The sequence below is a fragment of the Leuresthes tenuis genome, unplaced genomic scaffold, assembly GCF_036924035.1.
Source record: "Leuresthes tenuis unplaced genomic scaffold, fLeuTen1.0.hap1 SCAF_5, whole genome shotgun sequence".
Lineage (NCBI taxonomy): Eukaryota > Metazoa > Chordata > Actinopteri > Atheriniformes > Atherinopsidae > Leuresthes > Leuresthes tenuis.
Genome location: NW_027325359.1, coordinates 30,060,371 through 30,086,423, shown reverse-complemented (window position 1 = coordinate 30,086,423; position 26,053 = coordinate 30,060,371). Strand labels below are relative to the sequence as shown.

General features: G+C 41.0%; 1 protein-coding gene across 5 annotated transcripts in view; it reads left to right on the top strand.

Annotated features, from left to right (window-relative positions):
- Positions 1 to 1,464: 1,464 nt before the first annotated feature.
- Positions 1,465 to 26,053, top strand: part of mical2b (microtubule associated monooxygenase, calponin and LIM domain containing 2b) — a 56,969-nt gene continuing 32,380 nt past the window's right edge. For all 5 annotated transcript variants that reach the window (XM_072386607.1, XM_072386606.1, XM_072386610.1 and 2 more), the window contains exons 1-7: positions 1,465 to 1,652; positions 16,692 to 17,075; positions 20,711 to 20,918; positions 22,380 to 22,496; positions 23,088 to 23,189; positions 23,671 to 23,826; positions 24,904 to 25,004. In XM_072386607.1, coding sequence (XP_072242708.1) covers positions 16,812 to 17,075; positions 20,711 to 20,918; positions 22,380 to 22,496; positions 23,088 to 23,189; positions 23,671 to 23,826; positions 24,904 to 25,004 — 948 coding nt within the window. In that variant the 5' untranslated portion in view covers positions 1,465 to 1,652; positions 16,692 to 16,811. The remainder of the gene's footprint in view (positions 1,653 to 16,691; positions 17,076 to 20,710; positions 20,919 to 22,379; positions 22,497 to 23,087; positions 23,190 to 23,670; positions 23,827 to 24,903; positions 25,005 to 26,053) is intronic.

Below are 26,053 nucleotides of genomic sequence, written 5' to 3'. Positions count from 1 at the left end.
AAAAAATTCTGACAGTACAGGATCATCACCACTTTAATCATCATTAAACAAAGTATGAGAATGTGTGAAAGTCTTTTTTTTTCACTGTCTGGCTGACTCTTTCTTCATCTCTTGGAGGAATTTTACTTCTTTCTGCAGGTTTACAAAAACACAACCAGGTTTTGAAATCTAAATTTTGTATTTCTTTCCCCAAGGTGCTGTTGAAGCTGTATTTAGAGACAAAAATAGCTGTAAAGTAAATCATTATAAAGTTAATTAGCCATGTAGAAATGAACATTAAGGAGAAATACACAAATAGAAGAGGCACAGTATATTTCAAATAAACCTGACAGCTCCCAGTTGTATCCCAATGCAGTTCCACCGTGTGTTTCTGCAAGAGTCTGGCCCCTTTGGGTAGAATTGATGCTTTGCAGCTTCAGGATGTTGTAGCAATGCTGCACCACCTGAGGGCAGAGTCCAACCAAACATCTCAGGGAGGACACTCGATGATGGAAAGTTAAACTTGAGAAAATTAAATTATTCAGACAAACTTATTTCCAACATTTCTTTGTGTGCGAATGTATGTGCTACATAATTTTGACTCAGTAACTTGACGTGAACTTTGTCTTGCTCATTTGAACATAAATATATGAAGTCATGTATGTGTAAAAGAAAAAAAGCATTTCTTGTTTTGCTGTTGGTTTCCTCTGTGACTAAAACCTGTCTGAGAAAAATCTTCCTGTCAAGCTGAAGGCTCCTGTTGGCTCTCTGGGAAGGTGCTGAAAACACCAGCCTTGTCAGTTTCTCCGTCAGATGTATGAAGGTGATCAAAAACACACAAAGCAGTACAGAACATGAGGCCATTCTGATCTCAAAGTAAAAGTCTTGCTCATTAGACCTGATAAAGATTGAAGGTAATTTATCTGTTATTTAAAAAAGATTGCTGCTAAAATTATTTGTGAGACTAGCTGTGTTTACATGGAGCAATTTTAATTAGATTAAGAGTCCAGTCAGAATAAAAATGTCTCATGTAAACACTTTTCGTCTTACATTTATCATTATGGTTTTATATTTAGATGTGAAATTCTGCACCTTGATACCAAAACAAATTCTCTGTATGTGTAAACCTACTGAGTGACAAACCAGTTTCTGATTCTGATTCTGAAAGGATTCACAACATGTAAACACTAAACTTTTTAGACAAATATTTCTCCAGGCAAACGTAGTTTCTGTCTATGTCCATGCACAGAATTAAGATATTGACGTTTTTATTGCTTTTTTTTCATCCACTTGAATATTTGCAGGTATCTGCAGACTTGTACCCAGCTCATCAAAACAGTGCAGTTTTGGTGGGGAAATAAAAGCAGAAAAACATCTAAAAACAGAATAAAACTGGACTTTTATTCTAGAAACAGGTAACCGGAAAAAGAGTTCTCGCGCTGTCACGCAACTTGACGCAAGTCTTCAACACGAGAGTCGGCGCACTTGGCAGACACTCAGCGGCTGTCATGAGAGCAGCAGGTCGCTGAAAGAACACCCCAGTCTGAAACTGTGTTAACCGGCAACGGAGGATAGTCTGTGGCTTTTACTGACGACACCGTTAAGAACCAGGACTGCGGCTCTTTGTCTGAACGGACTCTCTGGTGTGAGGAGCTGACAGCCGCACTTTGAGCGTGAGTGCACAACTGAACACATTTAATTAATGTAACTTTGAAATGCATCATGTCTCACGCTGCACGGCCGGGAGATTCACCCTTTTCTTTATTTGTCTGTGGTGTTGTCAGATGCTTGCGGTCAAGGGACTGAATTATTCATAATTTGCTGCATCTTATTGTTAAGATGCAACAGGTGAAGCGCGCAGGCTGCAGACAAAAGCAGCCCAAAGCAGTGGTTAGACAAATATCAAGATAAGTTATTGATATTCTTACATGAAACATTCATCAACCTATGCTCTTTTCCCTGATTTTTACGACAAAAAAAACAAACAAACCTGTATTGATCCTCCAAAATGTAAGTAGAAGTAAAAATTAATTTGGTTAAACCTCCATTTCAACCTTGTTTTATTTGTCAGAATGACTTTAAACTAGCTCCCTGACACAAATGTCCAAGAAAACACAAAAAGAAGATAGAAATGATGCACTTTATTGGTAGACAATGCATTGACTTTAAATGTACAAAGGTTTTGAGTCACTCCTCAATTCTTAATATATTAGCCAGGAAAATGGGTGCAGCAATTTATCGAAACATGTTTACACATATATGTAAATTTAAGGCAAAGACAGAGTTTATATTATTCTAATTATTCCTTTATTCTCCAACACAGCCTGAACCCTCTGAGACAAGCTTTCTGTCATTTCTTTAAGGAGTCTTCAGGAATAGTTCTCCAGGCTCCTTGAAGGACATCCCAAAGCTCTTCTTTGGATGTCGGCTGCCTTTTGTTCCGTTCTCTGTCAGATGATCCCACACTGCTTCAATAATGTTGAGGTCCGGGCTCTGGGGAGGATTCATCCCTCCATAAGACCTGTTGCCACTGATTTTCGGTCCACTTCTTGTGTCATTTGGCATAGCTCAGCCTTTTCTCCCTGTTTCCCTTCCTTAAGAATGGCTTCTTGACAGCCACCCTTCCATGGAGACCATTTCTGATGAGGCTTGGGCCAACAGTAGATGGATCAGCTGAAGGTCCAGATGCATCTCTCAGGTCCTGTCAGGTCTTTGCTGGATTTTTTCCTCTTTCTTAAGGACATCACTTTCAGATACTGTTCATCTGCTGTAGATAGTTTTTTAGACCTGACACTTCTTCTTTTGTCCTCCACTTGTCCAGTTTCCTCAAATGTTTTAAGGACACACTGCACACCATGCTGAGATATGCAAAGTTTTCAGCTAATAGCTCTTTGGGAATCACGTTGTCGCTGCAGAAATGCTATCTTCTGTCTGTCTAACTGTGTTATCTTTGCTGTTTTCATAGCTGCAACGAAAGAAATGGGAACAATGATGTGACAGGCTGCTAGTAACAAAGTGCCTAAACATACAAGTGAAAAGGGGCTCTTTGCTAAGTTGCCTGTTGTGTGTTGACACAACACTGGTTCGTCCCTGTTAGATGCCTTTTTTTTATAGTGGCTCAACAAACATAAAGCAGGTTCCTCTGAAAATGGTCAGGTACAAGCACTGGAATGAAAATTAGTTTTAAAAAAAGCAACCAATGTCTAAAGAAAAACTATTGCTCAAGGCCACGTTGAAAGATTATAAGAAAATCTGATTGCTTGGAGATGAAATGTAAAGAAATGAGATGACGCTCATTACTTTTTCGTGCTGAAGCTCCTTACAATGGTGCACACAGCTTGTTTCTTCCATTATTCTTCCTTTATGGTTCTTTTTAGACTCTTTTGACAATCATCGACAGGAGAAAAGACTTAAAAGTTAGGTTCAGCGTCTTAGATACCTGATAAATTGTTTAGCTCAGAGCTTTCTAATTCCTTTTCTCTTGATTTGACTCTTTCCACTGTTATTCCTCTGTCTGTTATTTCCTTCAGTTGATTCTTGTGTGTCGCAGGCGGCTCCATGTTCTCCGAGACCTGAAATCCAGTCAGGCGGCAAAGGCTCGTCTTATAACCCCCAGCTGTTATGGACTAATGTTTCAGCCGCAGGATAAGCTTCCCCTCCATTATCACTGCAGTGAAATAATGGATTAGTCTTCATTAGACACAGAACTGCGTACAAACTTAAAGTGTGCTCCAGGCTGCAGTTGTTGGTCCTATGCAGATATCGAACACGGATGACAATCTGCGCATTTATATATGTGGATTATGGATATAAGATAAATGAGCATTATGAAGGGCAACTGCTGCAAGTAGCTTAAAGTTCCTGAAAGAAAGTGTTGGTCTGAAGCAGCTTGGTTAGCATAAAGGACTAAGGGTCAGAGGTCCAGGAATTGGGTAAATCCTTTTTAAATGATGGTTTTAAATAACGGTTATGGCAGGGAGAAAGGCTCATTTCAGCTTGTGGTTGTTTTTACCATCATCACTGGTAACTGTGGTTTATTATGGAAGGTAGTATCTTGGCGCCTCACAGTTGAATTTGAATCGACTTTGTGCGATTGTCGGAAATTTTAAAAGCAAGGTGTTTGTAACAATCTACTAAGACTTGAGCTTACTTATACTTTTATTGATAAAACAAATAGAAGAGATGTGGAAAGTGTACTTTTAATACAGAAAATTAGAACTGCAGAGAGCGAAAGGAAAGGAAAGGCTTCTAACTAGCGCTCTCCTTGTTTAAAGCATGTGAGATGCTGCCTGACGATCATCTGTAATGGAGTGTAGGATTTTAGCATTTCACTGGAGAAGCAGGAGTCAAATATGTTATTAAGCAGCTAATGGCCATCAGTGGTATTGTACTTAAAGCCGAAATCTGTATTTCATACTCGGTCTACAAGGGCTCCTTTAGTGTGATGTACATTACTGTAAACAGGAAACTCACAACAGAGCTGCAGAGTTTAGGGAAGTTATCTTTAAAATCTGACTGATTTTATTTGAATCACAGAGTTTTGACACAAGTGGAGCTGATGGGAACGCTTTGTCTGAAGCCTGCAGTTGTTTAAAGTAGTTATTGATTTCAGAGTTCAAGCTTGTTTTTCTGTCTGAATTCACAAAATAAATCAACACTATAGTGACTAATAAAGTATCCCAGTCAGTTGTGCTTATTGCCTCTGGGTTTATCTGCTTTTCCCTCTTGTTGATGTTTCAGTGGCACCATTCCTTTCCAGGTATGTGGCCTAATTCATAGCCACCCTGAATTATGACAGTTGCCTGTGGAATTACTGTGGTCTTTCATCTTCATTTCCTACTGCTCTGCAGCCGACCCTTAAGATGTTAATCTGAGACCACGATTTTCCTACTTATCTGTACCATGATGTCTGAGGGGCAATGAAAAAAAAAAAACTGTTGCACAAGCTGTCACTTCCTGGAATGAGCGTTTGACTTATAAGGGGGTGTTGCTGCATATGTCGGCTCAGAGAGGGAAGACAAAAATACACCAGGGAGCGGAGCGTCACTGTCACTGGCTGACCAGACGGGCTGCTGTCAGATGGGAAAGGCCAAGTTGAGTTTCAGTGTGTCAGAGGATTTGACAAAGGCTGGGACCCGAGGTTTCTGCTTTAACTTCTGCAGTGACGGTCAAATAATCATAAAAAACCCCCAAAAACTTCTGTTTGACCTTGTTTGCAAATGCAGTGAGGGCAAGGAAAAGGGACAGGTTAAATGAATAAGGAACAAACGACCACTCTGCAGCGACAATCCAACCACTTTTACGCTGAGCTGTTGGTCTGAGGTAGGGAAAATACAGCTGTTCCCACAATCTTCCATAAAAAGCACTTGCTGTCACAATTTCATGGAGGATATGGCTTCATTACAAAAGTTAAAGATGTTTTCACAAGCTGCTCACCTATGCTGGTCACACTCCCTTTCTTTACATGAAAGGATTAAATCTACTGCATGAAAATAATCGTAGGTCGCTTGAAAAGTTGAATCTGTGAGGAATCATGGGATTGAATTATCTCCTTTCCTGACATAAAGGATGGCCCACTGGTTTCTGTTAAATGAGATTATAAATCACTCATTGAAGCTCGTTTCCTGAAATTTGGAGAATTTGATTAGCTCTCATCATGGTTGCCACTTGGATACTCTGAGATTTTTGAGCTGTTTCACTCGGTTTGCCTATTTGATTTCAAAAGGTTCCTATTTGACCGGACTGGAAGACTTTAGCATACACTTTAGGACCTTCTTAACCAGTTTATGTCATTTATTGTACAAAATTGCTGATTATGGACTCAAACCAGCATAACACAGTATTTTCTTTCCCCCTATTATCATTATCATATGGAATGACTGTGGAAGATGTTTCGTAACACCGCTCTGAAATCTGATCTGCTGTTTGGTCTGTACACATCAGCTTTTGGTCAGCCTTGAAACTGGATTGTGAGTTTTGATTGTACCTCGCTGATGTGACTTCAGAATGCAGATTTGAGGTTTGCTCTACTTTGATGCCCTTTGTTTTTATAGGTCTTGACTGTAGCCTTGGAGTTAAAATTTTAACAACCACACTTTACCTTTTCTTGTTCCTTAGTTTTTAGGTCTGATAGCTGCCATGATCAACCGGTTTTATTGGCACTGATGAATCTTGCATTAGTTGTAGCTGTCGCACCCGTCTTGGCACTTCCAAGTACTTTAGAGTGCGTTTTGCTTCATGTTCAACAGCTCTTCAGTTTAAGCTCAGAGGTCTGTGCTCTAGATGTTCAGTTTGCTGCCTTAGAGCATTGCCTTGTTGTAAACTGCACGCTGCCAGCCCATGGGTCTAATTCTCATTATCCTACAAAATCCTATACCTCTCCAGGACACTTGGGCAAAAAATCCTGCTCCATAAGTTGGGGTCTTAAATTTAATCTAAACCAACCAAGTCTAGACAGTGTTTTGCATTGTAGAGCTGTGGCACAAGTACCTATGATGATATTACAAGATATGGTGCAAGATATTACACCATCGACTAGATCTGTGCAAGTTTGGATTTGCAGCAGACCTCCATAAACTCACTTTAATTTTTAGTTAAAGTGTAATCTAGTGGTCATGCAATGTGCTCAGACTCTGTGGTCTTTCATATCACAACTGCTGACGAGTTGTAGGCGTTTGGATTACGCCTACAAGCCCCTACAGTGTGCAGTGTTAAAACTGTGAGGATTAAGGGTTTGATTTCAAGGCTCACACGAACCAATTACAACCTCACCCAGCACAACCAAACATATGGCATTTAAGCCAGCAAGCAGTAATCTGTTGTCGGGGGGGCAGAGTGAGACTAGACTAAACCGTAACGTCATATTTGGTCCAGACAAGTTTTAACATGGACTTGTTGTGTCATAGATTAAGATGAATGGGCACAGAGTTGGGCAGAGAAAAGAAACACTGATAATTTAAAGTTTATCATCTAAAAATGTATTTTCAGGTAAATCATGAGTCAAAGCTTTAGATTAACATTTAGCATTTTTGTTTAACATTAAAGTTTTACACATTGGTACGTATTCTAAAACAAATCTGATCCTAACCGCGTACTGATATCCATCAACTTGTGGAAACATCTTTTGCTGCTGTGTTTGGGATCATTGTCCTGTTGATGAGCCAGTTTCAGCCCAGCTTTAGCTGTGGGACAGATGGCCTCACATTTGACTCTAGAATACTTTGGTATCCAGAGGAGTTCATGGTGGACTCAATGACTGCAAGGTGCCCAGGTCCTGTGGCTGCAGAACAAGCCCAGATCATCAGCCCTCCACCACCGTGCTTGACAGCTGGTATGAGGTGTTTGTGCTGATATGCTGTGTTTGGCTTCCTCCAAACGTGCTGCTGTGCATGATGAGCAAACATCTCCACTTTGGTCTGGTCTGTCCAAAGGACATTGTTCCAGAAGTCTTGTGCTTTGTTCAGATGCAGCTTTGCAAACCTAAGCTGTGCTGCCATGTTCTTTTTAGAGAGAAGAGGCTTTCTCCTGCAAGCATACCAAACAAGCCATCCTTGTTCAGTCTTTTTCTAATTGTGCTGTCATGAACTTTAACCTTTAACATGCTAACTGAGGCCTGCAGAGTCTGAGATGTAGCTCTGGGCTTTTTCACATTGGGGTGAACTTGCTGGGACGTCCACTCCTGGGAAGATTGACAGCTGTCCTGAATGTTTTCTACTTGTGAATAATCTTTCTCTCTGTAGAATTATGGACTCCAAATAGTTTGGAAATGGCCTTATATGTATATTTGTGCATGAGATTAAACATTTAAGAAAAAAACAATTTGTGTTTTATACTGAGGAGCAATTATTGTGCAGATCTGACAGTCATTTTCTTTTAAGGATCAGATTAAGACTAAAATCAGGACAAGTACATCCATAATTGTACAGGGCATAAGTGTATGAAAGGTGTGATATGAGAGAAACAGTGACGCATCGGATCATGTGCCGGGCCACTTGTGGTGTAAGAGGGAATCTAATCCTCAGTAGATGGCCAGTAGGGAAATGAAATCACTCAGTTCTCAGCTGCTCTTAAAAACATTTGCGTGGGTCCTTGTTGATACAATGAAGATCTTTAGAAAGCGGTGCTTTCTGCATGTCTTCCAGCATGAATCAGGTGCCTCTCAGCTGAAGGATGACATATTTCCTAAGAATATGATTAATTTTTATAGTCTTCAGTGTTTGTGCAGTTAAAGCCTGTGGAACTACTCTTTCATCTCCAGCCGTCTTTGGTTGTTAATCTTCACAAAGCATGCAGTGATACTATTGATGACAGCATTGCCAGTTAAAGCCTTGTTGCTAAACCTTACCTTTTACCGTCACACTGGTTTCTGTAGGAGGGTACAACCTTTGAACTTAAGACGATAATCAACTCAATGTCCTTATTAGTAAAACTGCAAAGAAATAGCCCCCCCGTGTGACGTGATGAACACCTAAAAGGAAACTTTATCACTGTTATCTCGCTCCCCGTGTACTTAAGTGAAGTCTGAACCTCATTCGGAGATCTTGGAGGCACTGTTTGTCTTCACTTCATAGTACGTACAAGCAGTGATGGGTTTTTCATGGAGTTCTGGGTTTCTCTTGCAAGAAAAGATCAGTTTTGAGGGAGAGATTGATGTAGAAATGATTTGATTGTGGCTTGAAAATGTCTAAAGAATGAGCAAATGGATATTCAGCATTTAGTGTTTTCTTCTGCAGCAGTCATCAGTTTTGGGGCAAACTTTTGACTCTAATGTTTGATTAACTGCTGGACTGTGACGGATAAGCCCACCTCCACTCAGTCAGCTTTGCTTGTTTTCACTGTGTGTGACTTTGTGAGTCATTTTCATGCATTTGAATGTTGGCTATCTGGAGGTTCCTACTACCCTTTGGTATTTACATCTGATGAATCTGACTTGATGCAAATACTTCTCCCTGTTTCCTCCTTCCTCCTTCTTATGAAGTGTGCTGTAAGAGACCAGCAGATAAGCGTCAGTCAGAACAACAAGCTTTCTGCATTCATACAGAAATTCTGACATCTTGTTCATATGCTTTTGTGCAACCTAACACATCATTTACATAACATTACATTTATGTAGCAGATGCTTTTATCCCAAGCGATGTACAATGCGGGTTCAGTGTCTACCTTTTTTTCTTTCTTTAGTTTGCTTTCATTTAGCTTTTGTACAAAAGTAATAAAACTCAGCTGTCCCTACACAGACTGCAAGTTTAGTTTGGGTGGAAAACTCAAACTTCCTCTACAGCTATGACTCTCACAAAGTGTGCATGCTCAGTAATCCCAGAGTTCCTCTGTGCACTACTCTGCAGTCTGGATTTCTCTTAACCATATATTTTACCTGTGTTTTATTACAAAACTAATGCTCTGAACGTGAAATATCCTTAGCAGCATCATCTCACATCCCATTCCTCTTCTCCCTCTTTATTGAGTTGTACAATTTGGAGCAAATCAACAGTGACAAAAAATTGTCCTTTTGAAATACTTTTGAGATGATCTGCTGTTTGGCTTTCAGTGTCACGCACAATTTATCTGAACTTCAAAGCCGCATAAAAGATTGAATGTTTTCACTTCAGTAAAAGCCCTGAAATGTTCCGTAAAAGCACATTTTCTAACATGATCTCAACAGAAGATGCTCATATTGAAGGGAGGTTTTGACTGCTTGTGATTCTCAGTGTCTCAGTGTCATTTTCTGAGAGTCTCCTTGTTTGTGTTGAACATGAGCAGCTCGGCAATGCTCTGCTGTTTGACAGTCGTTAATGTGCCGAAAAATGCAGCCGTGTGCTGAATGTCGACCAGGTTTTGGTTTAAGCTTCATCAGGCCTTGACAGCAGTGCCTGCAGATGCTGCAGATGCACCTCTCTGTACCCAGCTGTGTGCTCATCTGTCTCTCATTCATGTGAAAGTAATCTTTTGAATCCCTCGGGGTGACGATAAATGTTCGCCTGCAGTCAAGGGTGAGCTAATTTAGATTTTTCTTTATTGGGAGAGTCAGAGGTTGTTGAAAATTTCACAGAAATTAAGATGCGAAGGCAGTTATTCACAGGAAAACTCCACAATGCAGCTTTAATGCACCTGAACGGTCAGCTAAATCAAACTTACAGGCTCACTTTTCATCACCATAACGGACACATACTCGTTTGCCTTTTTTATTCATCGGTGACTTGCTTCAGTGTGTTCTGCCTCAGAGGAAATAACAAAAAAACGCAGATGATGGGAGTGTTGCCCCTCTTAGAGCCCCTTATCTGCAAGTATGGGTGTGTCACTTTCAGCTGTGGGCCAGTCTGATGAACTTCAAAGATACTCAGTCAAAAGTTTCCCTTCCGGAAAGGCTTTTAACGTTGTTGCACCTAATATTTGCTTTTGCTTTTTCAGGCGTTCGCTTCGTTCAAAAGAACTTTTATTGAGGGTAAAAAAACAAAATAACTTGAAAACTGGTGCAATTGTGGCAAAAGATCCATTTCTCAACAATGTGAACGTGAAATATCGAACTACGCCAAGTGTATTTATTATAAAATGAAAAAAAAAGTTTGATTAAGAGTCAAAAGATAGAAGCTGAATGTTCTGTGGAAGCTGTCGTTAGGTGTGGCACCGATTGTCATCAACCATGGCATAAGAGCCAGTTGTCATGCTTGACACTGTAGCTGATATCTACAAACTTTGCAATAAGTTGAAATGTCAGCTGTTGGATGACATTGACTTTTTCTTATCAGATACCATCTTTGTTCTGGGCCACAGGTCTGTGTTTGTTGGATCCCTTTGCTCTTATTGTACTGATGGATCCAGTCTGTTGTTACAGCAGTAATCCAAACAATGATCGGTGTGCAAATGCAGACGGATGTGGGAATAAAAAAGAAGAAAAAGACGGTTTGTCTCCTTGTGAAATTACCCTGAAAGATTAATTTCTGGAGAGTTGCGGGCCACTGAATCAGAGTTCAGCGTGAGGTTTGAATTTCCTGTATTTGTGTAGCATAACGTTAACCATTCGTCTGTTTATTATGAAAACATTACATAAAACTGCTTCAGCCCTGCTATAAATCTTATCTGCACAACGTGTTGCCTTTTACACTGAAAGGGTTTTTATGGTCCCTTTGAAGGCTGCTATTTGTGCTGCTGTTACTCAAACACTAATCGTCAGTTTAAGCTTTCATTAGATGAAAATGTTGACTTGCTGTGCTCAGTATTGAAGGCGGTTGTTGCTGCACTGCTGTGTGAGCAGTTTGCTGGTTGCGGCTGACTTTTGTCTGATGTTTTTCTGAAAAGACGACACATCTACACTTCAGCTTTTTGGCATTCCAGCTGTTCACATTTCCTGATTTCAGAGTGAATCCGTGCTGTTGGAGCAGCACGCCTCCTAGCCACGTCCTTTTCTCTCAGTGGTCGTGTTTGAATTCCTTGAATTTCATAAGTAAAGCATCTGCAACGCATGACACTCCCTGCGTCTGCAGCCTTGTCTCTCTGTGCTTTTCCTCTTCCTTGACACCCAGGCTGTCTGGGCAGGAACTTATTGACTCAGCTTTGAACTTCCTTTCAGACATGAACTAGCTCTCATCCACAGGCCACTGACTTTACACAATTTAAGGTCAGCTGTCTTGTAAGTGATTAACTTATAAAACGGGTCCTTTAACCTCTCTCAGAGGGCCTTAATGAGTATCTATGCTGTGCACTGAGTGCTGATAAACAGCATATCTGTTGTTTTTCCTATGAAAATGAATTATTCTAATAATTTTAATCAAAGTTAAGTGCTAAATTCCTAGTTTGAATTCATGTAATTTACAGTTTCTGTTATCAGTTTAAAAAGATGGCAGATATGCAGCCCAGTAAGATTACATGTTAACCAGCAGTTGCTGATTTCACAACATAATCATGGAAGACAATGGCTCCTTTTTTTTTTTTTTTCAAAAGATGCTCTTTTCTGTTTGTGATGACACTGGGAGGATTTAGTCTGCGGTCAGCTCACGGACACGGTGACAGCTGTCAGTGTATAGATGAAACCAGCACTTCAGCCAAAGTGTGAGAATGCAACGAAGAAATTCTACATTCACAGAGAGGATTTTCTTGTTTGAAATGCCTGAAATCTGACCAAACTCGGACAGTGTCGGATTTATGGTTAATTTAGCGTTGGATTTAACAGATTATGCTTAATTTGTGGGTCAAGAAACAGCCTAATGCCCTGAACTACATTATGGGAGTCATGTAAGAGGCTTATTACAGACGACTGTTTGGAACACAAAGCTGAATGCACTGTGTGCCGGCTACAGTATTGTGCTGAGTGAAAAGTGAGAGGCGTTACAGATCACACCTCGTCCTTTCCAGCTGTCTGTGTAGTAAAAATGAGCTAATTCTGTGGTGTCTGTATGAATGAAGCGTCTCATTGTTTGTGGTCCAGGAGCACATTTCTCCTGCTCCGTTTGTCACCTCTATGCTCCAGCTGCTTTTACCCAAGCCAACTTTTAACAATGTGACGTTGTGATTTTTCACTTCCTGCATGACTTAGATATTTTTATGAAATTTGCTTTGAGTTCCTGGAGACTTTCCACACAGGATTTTGGGTCTTTGGAATTCTTGGCAACGTTGGCAGATCTGTTTCACCTCTTGTAACTTGTCAGTAAGATTACTCTAAGATACCATACCAGCTTTTCTTGAAAGATGAGTGAGGCACAGGAACGTATCTGTCATAAGAGGTGATGTGAGTATGGCCACTTCCTTGTAAGTACCTGGAACTCTTTCATCATAAATGACGACCTGTGCAAGTTGCATAACGATGCAAATTATTCTTGTGACTGAAGTGAAGTAGTTGTGAATTTATTGCCCTCGGTGATACAAATAGTTACCTCAGATGATGGCTTTGTTTGGTGAGGAGGTGCTAATTGCATCATTACTGCCAGGAGCCGACAAAATTAGTTTCCTGGATGCCAAAAATTTTGTCACCACTGTGGAAGAGACGACGGACTCTTATGGCTGCAAAACAATGAGATGATGCAAAATGGCAGCTCTCTTTCCTTGTGAATAAGCTGAATGAAACTAGTAACCTTTCCATGCAAATGCCCCATGTGTATGTTCCTTTTTTAAACTGGTGCACCTCCTAAAGCGACTGAGTCCTTCGCCATCACCAGTAGTAGCGTGGTTTGTATCCTGAGGACAATTTTAAATGTATACAGTAATTATTATTAATTCTCAGTGGACAACCAGACCACAGTTTCTGATGAGCTTGACTTTCTAAGGACCAGTTTGATTTGACTTGCCTGACACTTTTAGTCTGACCAAAAAACAGATTTTTTTTTTTTAATGGAAAAATGTTCCATAAAATGGATGTTTAAATGGTAATTAACATGCAGAAGCTGTACACAGAAAAGGAATGTTTTTCGGACGTTTTTCACCCATTTGATTTGCATTTGTTCTTTCATGCCGGCGCCAGTGTTGCATTGATCAGGGCAGTGACCATGTTAAGATGGAGACGTTAATTTAAAACCAGTCTTTGTTTACAGCAACTATCTTTGAACTCCCCTAAAACCAGATGCACTTGTTACACTTTGGGGCAGTGGATGGATTCATATGTCAGGACTTGGGCAGGGTTTGAGCCTTTCTCCCAACAGGACCGCCATTTTGGAGCCCCAACTTGCGATGAAGCAGTTATACTAACTAGTGCGTTTTAGTTTAAGCAGTTGTGTGAGCACACAAGCATGCTGGTTTGAAAGCAATACAGTTGACAGAGTTTTAAGATGCAAGTATGAAATACTCATTTTAAAAAGTCTGAAAAAAGGAAATATGTTGTTTGTCTCTGACTCAGTTACCTTGAAATGTAGATACAAGTGAAGATACCGTGACCCATTAACAAATGTGGACAGAGATAGACAGTTTAACAACTTCCTGTATTTAAACTCCCAGAATGCATCCTGCCAGATGTGTTTATATAAATAGTACAGGTCCCAAGGTTGTGATCTTTTCCCATAACCTTCTTCTATCTCTCAATGCCCACATTACTGCTTTTTCCTCTTGACCTGACTCACCACTGGTAGTTTCATTATACTAAGAGTGTTTTTCAGAGCCAAACACAAACAGGAGCTCATGTCAGGATGTTGGCTGCTTCTCGTGGTTTCCTATAAGACAAATACAACAGGATGAGGGCAGTCACATGTCCAAACAAGATGATTCATGAAGTTTTCTGTTAGCTCTAAGATGAGATAATGCAGCTTTTACTCCTTCTTCTGGAGAGCAAGGTGCAAAGCTTTGGAAACTTTTTATCTGGGCAGGGCCTGAAACAACATGAAAGCTCTGAGGGTGTCCATGTGTGCGTTTCTGGAGAAGGTAATCGTATCTGAGAGGCTACAGTGTGCTGCAGGCTACAGTGTTATGAAGCAGAGACCCGAGAGCCCCCCTGGGCCACTCGAGGATTTAAAGGGAAAGGGTGTGTTTCTATGGGACTGTGGGATGCGTGACTGACACTCAATAGTTTTCAGATGATTTAGTTTCAGGCTTATGGAACACTGTGTGAGTTGTATGTGTTTAAGTAAATGGACATGCAGGGCCTTATCTTTGTGTGCGTGTGGGAGAGCAACATAATCTCTCTCACAGCTCCCACAGGACAGCTGTTTCCATGACTGTAACAGGGAGAATAACGCAGAGAGGCTTCCAGTGATAGGAATCTGATACTCAGCTCTGATGGAGATGTTATCTGGGAAATTCTTGGCTTCACTGTGAAGCCGGTGTTTGTTTTTGGGTAGAGTTTTGGTTGTAAGATGAATTCAGTTCTTAATTTAAGGTAAAGCATTATATTCAGACTGGAAAAGGGCAGACCCAGAACTTGCTGGAGGGATTATATATCCCATCTGGCCTGGGAACACCTCGGGATCCCCCAGAAGGAGTTGGAGAGTGTTGCCAGGGAGAGGGATGTCTGGGTAGCCTCCTGGACTCGTAGCCTCCATGACCCAAACTCGTATAAGCAGAAGATGATGGATGGATGGACACTGATATGATCTTTGAAAGGAAGTTGAAATCGTAGACGGATATTTGGACACAGTATTTGTCAGTCAGGATTTGTTTGACGAGCAGGCCCAACTCATTTAGTGTCAGTGGCTTTGTTTTTTTTTATTTTTTTTTTATCAAGCCTTTTAAGTTATTTATTTGAGGTTTAACAGGCTTTCTGTGGAGCTGCACTGTCAAAGTCCGAGGGACTACACACATCAGCTATTATTAATGAACCTGATGCCTTCTTGTCCAGTGAGTTTTTAAATGCCAATTGCAGCAACAATTTATAGAACTGTGGCAATGTTTCTTGTACATCCACGATGTACCTTGTGAGTCTAACTGTGTTCCTCTGATGGGTAACTAATTGCTAGTTTTGGAGTGTCTGAATGGACAAGGTCGCTACAATAGAACAGGCCTTTTTAGCCCTTCAGTATATGGTTTTATGAAGGTGATTTTGAGTTCAGTAACAGTTAGCTGTGAACTTTGCAGTGGACTTCAGAAATAACAAACTGTAAGTGGACATCAGTTCATATAGACTCGGCCGTCTTAGCAAGATAAGATGTCCCAAGGAACCAGAAATTAGGAACATTCTCATGGCGGAACAGGGAAGTGATGCACTGCTGATAGTAGGTCAACTGCCTCACGAGTTGTTTTCTGGGTCTGAAACTGTTTGTTCAGAGGCGAGACAAAGCACGTAGTCTGCAGTGGGAGTCGTCTGTATTTTCTGGGTATTTCTTTTCCGTTCTTGTGCCACTGGTGTGCAAACCGGGCCGTATGACTGTGAAAGTGTTTTCACCGTACTCCTGCAGCCCCACAGCGTTTGAGCTTCTCCCATGACTGCTCAGCTGAGCCCCTTCAAGTGCACACTCACTCATAATCCTGCCAGGCATTCAGTGGAGCTGCAGGAGGAGAATGTTTGCTTCCAGAGAAAAACACGTGCAGATTAATTGTGACTGTTTGAACTCTGCAGGTTTGTTGTTGTCCCGAGCTTTGGGCCATTACAGAAACCTTTGGTTGCAGCAAACACAATGCATGACGTCACAGTATGGCTGGATATGAAGCAACGTATTGCTCTTTAGTGGCTTATTGGCAGTATGAGCTGCAGATGTTTGTTTGTTTTTTTTTACTCAAAAAATTTAAAACTTAAAATTTTACGTCTGACACAAATTTTTAGTAGGTCTGCTCAGCCCCATCTTTAGCACACAATTAGGCTTATAATTATACCTCAGACCCTGTAAGGCTGTTCCCAGATGCTGTTGCAAAACTGAGAAGACTTAGCAAAGGGATTTGTAGCATTTTATTTCTTTAAAATCTAAATTTAATAGCTAAACATGCCAAAATGATGATATTTCACCTATTATTTGCTGAGGCTAGAAAGAAATGTACCCTTTCAGGTTGAATACTTGGATTCACAGTTCGTTTTAAACACTTTGTGTGGGGTTGTTGATCTGTGTTGGTAGAAAAATAAGACGACAATACAATTTATTTAGAAGATAAACTTTTTGTCTGGAAAAGTAAACCTGCTCATTGATTGGTTGATACATCTGTAAAATATAAGATTAGTCCACAAGGAGATGATGTTGATGCACATTTCTTTTGCAAATGACAGGATACACAGTACAGTAAGTAACCTGTATAAAACTGTAGGAATCAAGTCTGTATTTTTAGCAGTTGCCATGGTTATCTAAGCATCTTATTTTTTGTTTTTTGCTTAGAAGCAGCACACACAAACTTGGACTGCAGTGCTGAGTGTGTGAAAGGAGACAAAGAGAGGCAAAAGTGGAAGAAGAGAGCGAGTTTTTGAGGAGAGCGGACTCCGGTTGCCATCAGAGCAGATGGGTGAGACGGAGGACGAGCGTACGGCTCAGGCCAGCCAGCTCTTTGAGAACTTTTTCCAGGCATCCACCTGTAAAGGGACTCTGCAGGCCTTCAGTATCCTCTGCAGACAGCTGGAGCTGGATCCTCTGGACTACAGCGACTTTTACACCTCTCTTAAGGCTGCGGTCAGCTCCTGGAAGGTCAAAGCGTTGTGGACGAAACTGGACAAAAGGGTGGAGCAGAAGGTCTACAAGCAGAATAAAATCTGCCAAGGCACAAGGGTAAGAAAGGCCCAGAGAATGACCTCCACGGGAAACACAAAACTAGTAATGTTAGCAGTTTACTGCTCGTAGATGATGTTGGAGATGTGTGTTTAGTTATATTTATTAAGGTCTTCTTGCTAACCTGCTAGTTAACAAGCTTCTGCTGTTTTTATCCCATTACCTTCTTCCTGTCAACTCGTTCTGTGTCTCTCTGTTTGATGAATGATTGATGATGCGTTATCACAGGGAGAAAGACTAAATGATTAGCGTTTAACAAGCTCTTTAGGTTGGATTATTCCTGTCTTTGTGATTAATTACTCTGCTTTCTGGAGCAGTTAATATTCAGTGAGGATGACAGAAAGCTGGTGGGCAAGAAAAACTGATGATTTCTTCCTCTATTCCATCCAAACGAAGCGATTTTAAATGGGTCAACATGCACATTCTCGTCTGATCGGTTGCAGTGGATGTTTCCTTTTTGTGCATTTCCTTACAGCAGTATTTAAAAATGATCCACTGTCAGAAATAACCTCACTGCTAACAAAGTTCCGCTAATTCTGTGACAAATGCATTGCATGTCCAGTTAAAAAAAAGAGAAGCTATTCATGTGACTAAACAGGATTAACAGGAACACAACACAGCTCTTGTTGTCTGTAGACTGGCTGTTGAACAGCATCATTGAGATCAAACTTGGCTTCAAACTGTAGAAATTGAAAAGTTCAAATGACAGAATTTCTGAGTTTTGTTGTTTTGTGACCAGCGTGATTTAATTTGCACGTGTGAAATAATCAGTTAAGCTTTAGTTTAAGGTAGGAGACCACAACAATGAAGGCTACCGGAGGGAAGGTGTTCACGCCAAGGTACAGTGTGACTGAAAGGGACCAACATGTGCAGCCTTAGTACTTTAAACTTAATTTATGTTTGTGTCAGTCTGAATGAATAAAATCACTTGCTTCACGTGCTGAAGAAGTTGTGTTATGTCTGTATTATATTCAAATAACTAATTAGACCAAATTAATCCAAAGTCAGCAGCATGATTAAGTGGTTTTTGTGGCTGTAACTTGAGGATTTAATTGGTATAATGTATGGATCAGCTAGTGTAAGCTGTTACAGAGGAAACTCTTGCAGGGACTGTATGTAAGTTTAACTGTGGCTCACGCTGAGGCCCAGACACAGTGTGGAAGCTCAGATATGCATTTCATGTGACACATGAGGCATGTCATGTTTGGTATTTAATGTCCTGTGCTGTTGTACGTTGCACATTTTAAGCAGCACTTTCGGCGTGGTGACAGAGAGCCTTCATATCTGAAGGGAAAGATAAGACATCCTGGAGGGGGAAGTGGGCCAGAGACTTGCAGAGGGGAGATTAACACAGAAGGGTTGGGCTGAGGGTTGGCCAAAAATAACAGCGCAACTATTATTCCAGACATTTTTTCTTAGAGAAACTGCTATTTGGAGAAAGATAGAGGAGCTGAAGCTGGGTGGGTGCTTCTCTGGGTGCTCTAAATGAGGGCAGAAGGGCTGAGAACTCATGAGTTATGTCTGTCTGTTCACTTCTTTTACAACGAAGATGGCTCAAATCATACTCCCCAAAGATTTATACTCTTAAACTTTTAAAGGATATCTTCCCAAATGGCTGTCCTATTTGTGCTGCCGGCTGATGTCCCATATATCCGTAAAATGGAAAACTTCGTGCTGACCTGGAAATTAAACTTTGATCAAGACTCAGATTAAGATATTTTCTTTTTCACATAATCATGCTTCTCTGTTGCTTTTCTCTTGACTCATTCTCCTTGTTGGAGAAACTGGAAGAGACCCCACTGTAAGATGTGACCCTAATCCACACTAATGCTATGAAGCATACTCCCTCTTCTTGTGTTTGCAGTGTTTAAATAGGATGTCATAATTCAATTCAAACTCAGCTTTTGCCAATTTAAAAGAAATAAGAAAGGAAATAAAAAATGGTTTGATACTGTAACTGCCTATTAGATAAAAGGGTAAAGTACTGGAGCTTCTCCGTGACCAATAACTGTCTACAATGTGCTGCATACTGACTGTTTTTAAAGTAATAATTTCGAGGGGTGTGACGAGATCTCGCGAGAGTAAAGTCGCCGATATTTCTCGACGCGTTAAAAATCTGTCGCTAGATTTGTGAGCTATCCAAACTTCTATTTGTGACCTGTAGGAGCAGTAATGTGCCTTTGCTACGTCCAGCTTGCCAGAACCTAAAGAAATAGAAGGAAAAGAAGAAGAAGAAGAAGAAGAGGAGGAGCAAGAGGGAAAGCAGTGAGCAGCCAGAATGACGTTGGAAAATACCGGTATCACCTCTGAAGATGCCCCCGCCACTTTCAAATCTTTTGGTTAGCAGCATTTTGGGTACCCGGTGGAAATGATAAATGGCAGTAGAGTGACTGATGATACACAGACAATATGCAAGCAGTGTATGAAAATAATGGCGTACACCGCAGTAATTAAGTTTCAATTTATGGAAGAAGTTTATTAAAAGCTCCTGCTTACATCATGCATGTAAAGAGTTATAATAAAATGCATGTGCAACTCGGTTAAATAAAAGTCTGTTGGTTCAGTCATATTTTTTCATAGTAGTTTTCTTAAAGTCTCGTCTCTTAAATATTTGCAGCCATCGAGTGTTAGATGTAGATCTTTTTGATTTTAAACAGGATTATGAGATTTAGATAAAGTGCATACCAGTTGAAATAAGATGTCTTCTGCTGGTTTTACCGCAGCAGACGTCCCAGTTTACAGTTTGGAAAAGTGACTGATTTACACACCGTTAAAGGAAGACCCAGAGTTGTGAACTGCTTGTTTCTAAGAGATTGGGATTTCATTAACAAACCTATGTCATTTTCAAACATGAGTCATGGAGAATTAGGTCAAGACCCCCTTTTCTGGAGTTTCTCCATGTCAGATGCGTCCTGGACAGGCCGCCAGTCCATCACAGGACCAACAGCATCAATTTAGACACCAATTAGACTTCCGAATGTGTTTTAATGTTGGGAGGAAGCTGGAGTATCTGGAGAGAGAGCCCACACATGCAAACTCCACACAGAAAGACCCAAGGCTGGATTCGAGCCGGGATCCTCCTCTCAGAAAGTCACTATAATGCCATGATTTGACTCTGACAACCCACTTTATCTCCAGCAGTCTAAAGCTCTTTTGTGCTGTGCTGTGAAGGTTTTTCCAGGAAAACTTTCTCCGCAGTGTTGAAAATGCTGTTAACTTGGATCGCTTCTCCCATTCCTCATCTGTGATCATCAGGTTTCCTTCTGTTTTGGTCTTCATCAATTCCTCATGAAAATGTTTGAGTCTCTCTTAACGCTCCACCACATTCACAAGCTTGTTGCCAGCTTTGTGCTGGAAAGATTGGATGCTGTGGGTTTGTCGGAATTCTTATTAAGAGAAGTAAAATCAGAACAACTATCTACATCCAAAGGACAACTAAAGCCTTCTGTCTACTCACAAGTGATTTATTTATTCAGTTAATTCAATTGAACAATTCCCCTTTCATACATGCTATTGCAATCCTTACATTTGGCCACAGCATACATATTCTGTAATCTTGTCTGATTACAGTCCTGCATGACTCGTTCTTTTTACTCCCTTCTTATCCTTGCTGTGGTTTCTTTAACCTTTTCCAGTGTCTGATCATTGGTGGGGGTCCTTGTGGTCTGCGGACAGCCATCGAGTTGGCCCTGCTGGGCTGCAAAGTGGTGGTGATTGAGAAGAGAGACACTTTCTCCAGGAACAACGTGCTCCACCTCTGGCCCTACACCATTCATGACCTCAGGGGCCTCGGGGCCAAGAAGTTTTACGGCAAGTTCTGCGCAGGCGCCATCGACCACATAAGTGAGTGGAAATCTGTTTTATATCTTCAGTACTCTTATTTCTTATCAATAAGTGAGGTCTATACTGCCTGATTCAAGAGAAAGCATGCAAAATAACCTGGAGCCAAACTGAAAGTAAAATAGGGCCTACTTTACGTATGTGCCGCTGTTAACTCTCAAAGCCAAAGTCGTCTTCACAAAAAGTGACATTTCTCTATATTACATGTGTCATGATGATGGTTGTGTTGACTGCACCTCCCTGGTGGGACGTTTCCATTGACACTTGAAAGGTTTTGGTAACGGTGTCGTGTATTTATAAAGATGAGCTCTGCTGAGGGTATAACTGTAACGGTATCTCACTGTAACTTCTTCTCTGTATGTGCAGCCCTGCCTTCCTTCCTGAAAATAGGAGCTGCTGGGCCATGGCCATTCATGAAACTGTTACAGTATGAAATATATCTGCTGATTATTTATTTATTTTTAACATGAATGGGACACGTAGGGCATTCTTTCCGTCCTGTCTAACTGTTGTACTTTTAAGACAGGATTTCAGTCTCTATTTCATTCTTTTTTTCACTGTTTAGTATCATTGGGGCATCTTAAACGTCTTGGTTAGCAAACTTGAGATTTGCCTTTTAAAATCAACTCTTGCAACAGAATTTTCTAGCTTGCCAGATAACGACCTACTTCCCATTTATTCAGGGCATCAATCCCAAAGGATGCTGCAGTGGACTGAATCGATGCCATATGTTTTTTTTCTTAGCAAAGCGGCTGTTTGTGAATTGCCATTTTTCTAAATACTGTTGCATTGCACAGAACTTTATTGAACTGGATTATAGTTGGATTGAATTTGTCTGTATTTCCTTGAATTTAAACTTGTTTACTTTCTTTGTAAAGCTCCCTGACTTGTATCACAAATTGGTGCTTTGTAAATCAAATGAATATCTCAGAGAGACCAAAGATTGTAACAGAACTCTGATATTTGACATCTTGGGAATGACGAAGGTTTGTTCAAACCATCTGCCTGCCAGATTCTTCCAAACATTGAGCACAGTATATCCGGGCGACCCTGTTGCTGTTGCAAAGGCTTTCGCTAGGGTTTCCCTGTGGTCACTTTATTGTGGGAAGTTAAAATCCAGCTTGCTTACACATTGCAGAAATAAGGAAGCATCTTTTCTTTCTTATTTCCTAAAATCAGAGTTTAATGATGCGTCACTGTTCTGGCGAGAGGTTCTGTAGCTGCTCTATGACATTTTAATAATATTTTTAGTTGCACCAATCTGATTGATTCTCAAGAGGAACAAGTTGCAGTGTTGCATCTCTGCTTCTTGTGCACACATTCAGGTTGTTTAGTATCATCTTATTTGGATTGAAATAAGGACCATATAGCAGTGTAATTCTCCAGTTTAAAATGTGTTCCATCCTTGCTTTTATGTCTTATTTATATTTGAAATTACAGCATGTGCACATGTACTGACTCTAGGTATCCGCCAGCTGCAACTGATGCTGCTGAAAGTGAGCCTGATCCTGGGAGTGGAGATCCACGTCAATGTGGAGTTTGTAAAGCTCTTGGAGCCACCAGAGGAGCAGACCGATGACAGTAAGTCTGTCCCTGTGAAGCACAGCTTCTTCTCTGCTGTGTATCTTTATCTGAGCTTCACCTCTTTAAAGAACGGTGTAAAGGCTAGAATCGGTTTCAGGGGCTGGTGAATATTTATTCCTCCTAAATATATGGTGTCTGCATGTGAAAGTTTCATGACTGGCAGTGACACACACTGCATATCTCCTCTTTATATAGAAAGCTTGACGCATGTAACACATGCTGAAATGATGAGAAATGTTCCTGGAGGGTGGACAAAAGCTATTTAAATAATTTGTCTCAGTTGCATTTTAGTTGTGCTCTGAGGTGGCTTTTCTAAGCATCCTTGAATATGCAACTTGTCCTTAAAAGAAAACAAATCCCATGGGGACATTTGCCCTGCAGCTCTCCAGAGAACACGACGAAACTATTTGCAGACTTGCAGCCCAGAAGGGCTCATAGGCAGAATGTGGTTTACCTTTTACATCAGCACTTCAACAGAAAAGGCTGCGCAGTCTCCAGGATATAACCCACAAATCTGTCCTCTTGCCTTCCTGCCAATGTTCCCTCACTCTCCTGACAATAACCTGTTTGGTTCGTGGCGTTCCTCAGGTCCTGGGTGGCGAGCAGAGATCCGGCCATCTGGCCATCCTGTTTCTGACTTTGACTTTGACGTGGTGATTGGAGCTGACGGGCGCAGAAGCACATTGGATGGTGAGAAATAAATCAAATGTTGGCAGCTGGTTCAAAGTGAGACCTGAGGAAAGTTTTCTCACTGACCCACATTAACAGGACATTAATCACGCGGTCAAAGCTGTTTCCATTCACGAAAGCATTTCCTGTTGACGTGGTTTCAACTGAAAGCTTGATTGTGTGTATCGAGTCAGTGCTGTGTGTGATATATATTATGTTTTTAAAGGATTTTTAAGTTCTCTGTTCAATGCAGGACTGATGTTGGAAGTTTTTTCTTCTGGTGTTACACACCATTACATATTTTAGTTCCACCATAAATTGACTGATTATTGCTTTGGTAAACATGTTTTAATCATTGCTGTGAAGCTTTTGTGAACTCCGACTGTGCAGTTCAGCAGCCTTATTTGTTTGAATAGTCATGATTATGTTGCTTGAAAATCAAACATTAATGACGTATTGTGTCCTTGTAGGTTACATTACATTTCTTTTCCTCTCTGGGCAGGTTTCAGTCGCAAGGAGTTTCGGGGGAAGCTGGCTATCGCTATAACGGCTAACTTTGTCAACAGGAACACGACAGCAGAGGCCAAAGTGGAAGAAATCAGTGGTGTGGCCTTCATCTTTAACCAGAAGTTCTTTCTAGAACTCAAAGAGGACACAGGTGAGACATGGTGATGATGGACGGTACTCTTTGTCATCCTTCCAGTTACATCGAGCTATGATTAGAGCTCAGCTTGGCCAATTAGATTACTGCTCCCGTCCCGTAAGAGATTCAATTTGTGCGTCAGACTCCAACAATATGTGATGTATGGCCCCTTTGAACCTCTCAGTATTGGGCTCTTTTTGGTTAACCTTTTACCTCTTGGACCAAAACGACTAACAAGCAATCTAGCTGGTGGAAAAAAGAGCAGAAAAAGTTAGCATGTAGTTGAACATCTTTGCAGCTTCATGCATTGTATGTGCTTTTACGCTTTATTATTGTTATTTTACAATGAGATGATAGGAGCTTGAATAAGGGCAACTTGACTTCTTTTCCTTGGTTCTTGAAGACGTTTCACCTCAAAGCCGAAAGGCTTCTTCAGTTCTAAAACCAGTCGATCCAAAGGTTTTAGAACAGTGAAATGTTGTCTCGTTCGTCTCCATGACGTAGTTGCGCTGGACTGCTGTTACGCGCCAGAGGCCCGGTACATCCGTCTTAGGCATTGGTTTTCCCCAGCTTCCCTCGTAAGCGACTTGCCAGCCAAGGCTGAAGAGCATCCCCTACCCTGGTTTGTTTCTCTTAGGTTTTCCTTCCCCTTCTCCTAACATGCATGCTTTTGGATGGTGGGAGGAAGCCAGAGTGCCCGGAGTTGAACCTGTGAGGCCGACGATGCAAACCACCAACCACCGTGCAGCCCGAAGGTTGAAATGCAGGTTAAATGACTTCCAGAATCAAGAAAAAGAAGTTCAGTCGCCCTTATTCAAGCTCTTAAGATTATCATGACCTGGACAAATGAGAATCTAGGCCGACATTTTACAAAAGAGATGCATGCTATCTTTTCTTTGAAGTCTCTTTTGTTACCAGCTTCTTCTTCTGTGTCCTGTCTTCTTCTTCTGGTACTTCTTGGCCAGTCTGAGCTCAATTAAATGTAAAAACCGGTTCAGTACAATTTGAGTCTGACAAACTTGTTTACCAGTGTTATAAAGGTACGGTTCCTGTTTAAAAGTTCCTGTTTAAAGAATACGGTCATGCTTTCAGGAATTGACTTGGAGAACATTGTTTACTACAAAGACAACACCCACTACTTTGTGATGACGGCAAAAAAGCAGAGTCTGCTGGACAAAGGGGTCATCATAAATGTAAGTTAAGATGTGTTACTTGCTTTTTTGTGACGTAATCGGATATTTAGTCAGTGACTAAATGGTACACACAGTTTGCTGTTACAGACTGGTTTTTATTAGTTATAAGTGTTCTCAATAAAGTAGTAGGACGACAAAGAAGACAACAAGCTGTTTATTATGGAAACAGGTCCCATACTGTACCCCAAACAGTTGTGGAAAGTAGGTCCAACTGATGTATGTAATGGGTTTTCTTGACAAAATTAGGACTGAAACATGCACTGGCAGGCCAGAAATGCCCACGCAGTATTTAAAGCTGGATCCCAGAGCAGAGAGTCTAAGTGGTTGCCAGAGCAGTGAGCGATGGGTCACCATGGAGGATGATGATGAATGGGGCTCTAATTAAAGGCTTGCTCTCTCACACCTTTCTTATATATCTCACACACACCCACAGGAACACACACTCCCATATGTGGCAGAGATTAGACAGTAGAAATGAGACTAAATCTTATTAGAAAGACTGCTCTTAATCTTCACACGCAGCAGCGCATGGCAGGCTAATTTTCTGAAAACACAAACACACACATGAAGGAAAACAAAGTCCATGAGAAGCACCGTGTGGGGTTGTCTCACCCACACAGAAATGACTCAGTTTTAACTTGCATTGAATGGTTACAGACTCGCCCTAAATCTAACCATAACTTCCCTTTGTTTAACCCTGACTAAGTCTTTAACGTAACCATGAAGAACAAAGAATTATGAGATGTTGTCTGCCTTTCTACCCCTAAAAGAAGAGGCCAAGTCCTCATCATTTCACTCTCCCCATCGTGTTCTATAAGCGTCCACACACAGGTGTTGAAACCCTGCCCTGCCCTCTGTGGTCTCCATCTCAGCTTACATTGCCCGTTGCTGCTGAGTGATTTCTCCCTGCGTCAGCTGGATCATAGCCTGCACACATGTGGTCAAAACTTCAGAGGCCTCATGGTGCACTCATCACGTCGGTATCCGTTTTATTCCTAAAACACACTCAAAACACCAGTTAAACCAAAGTGCTGTACAGTAAAAGATAA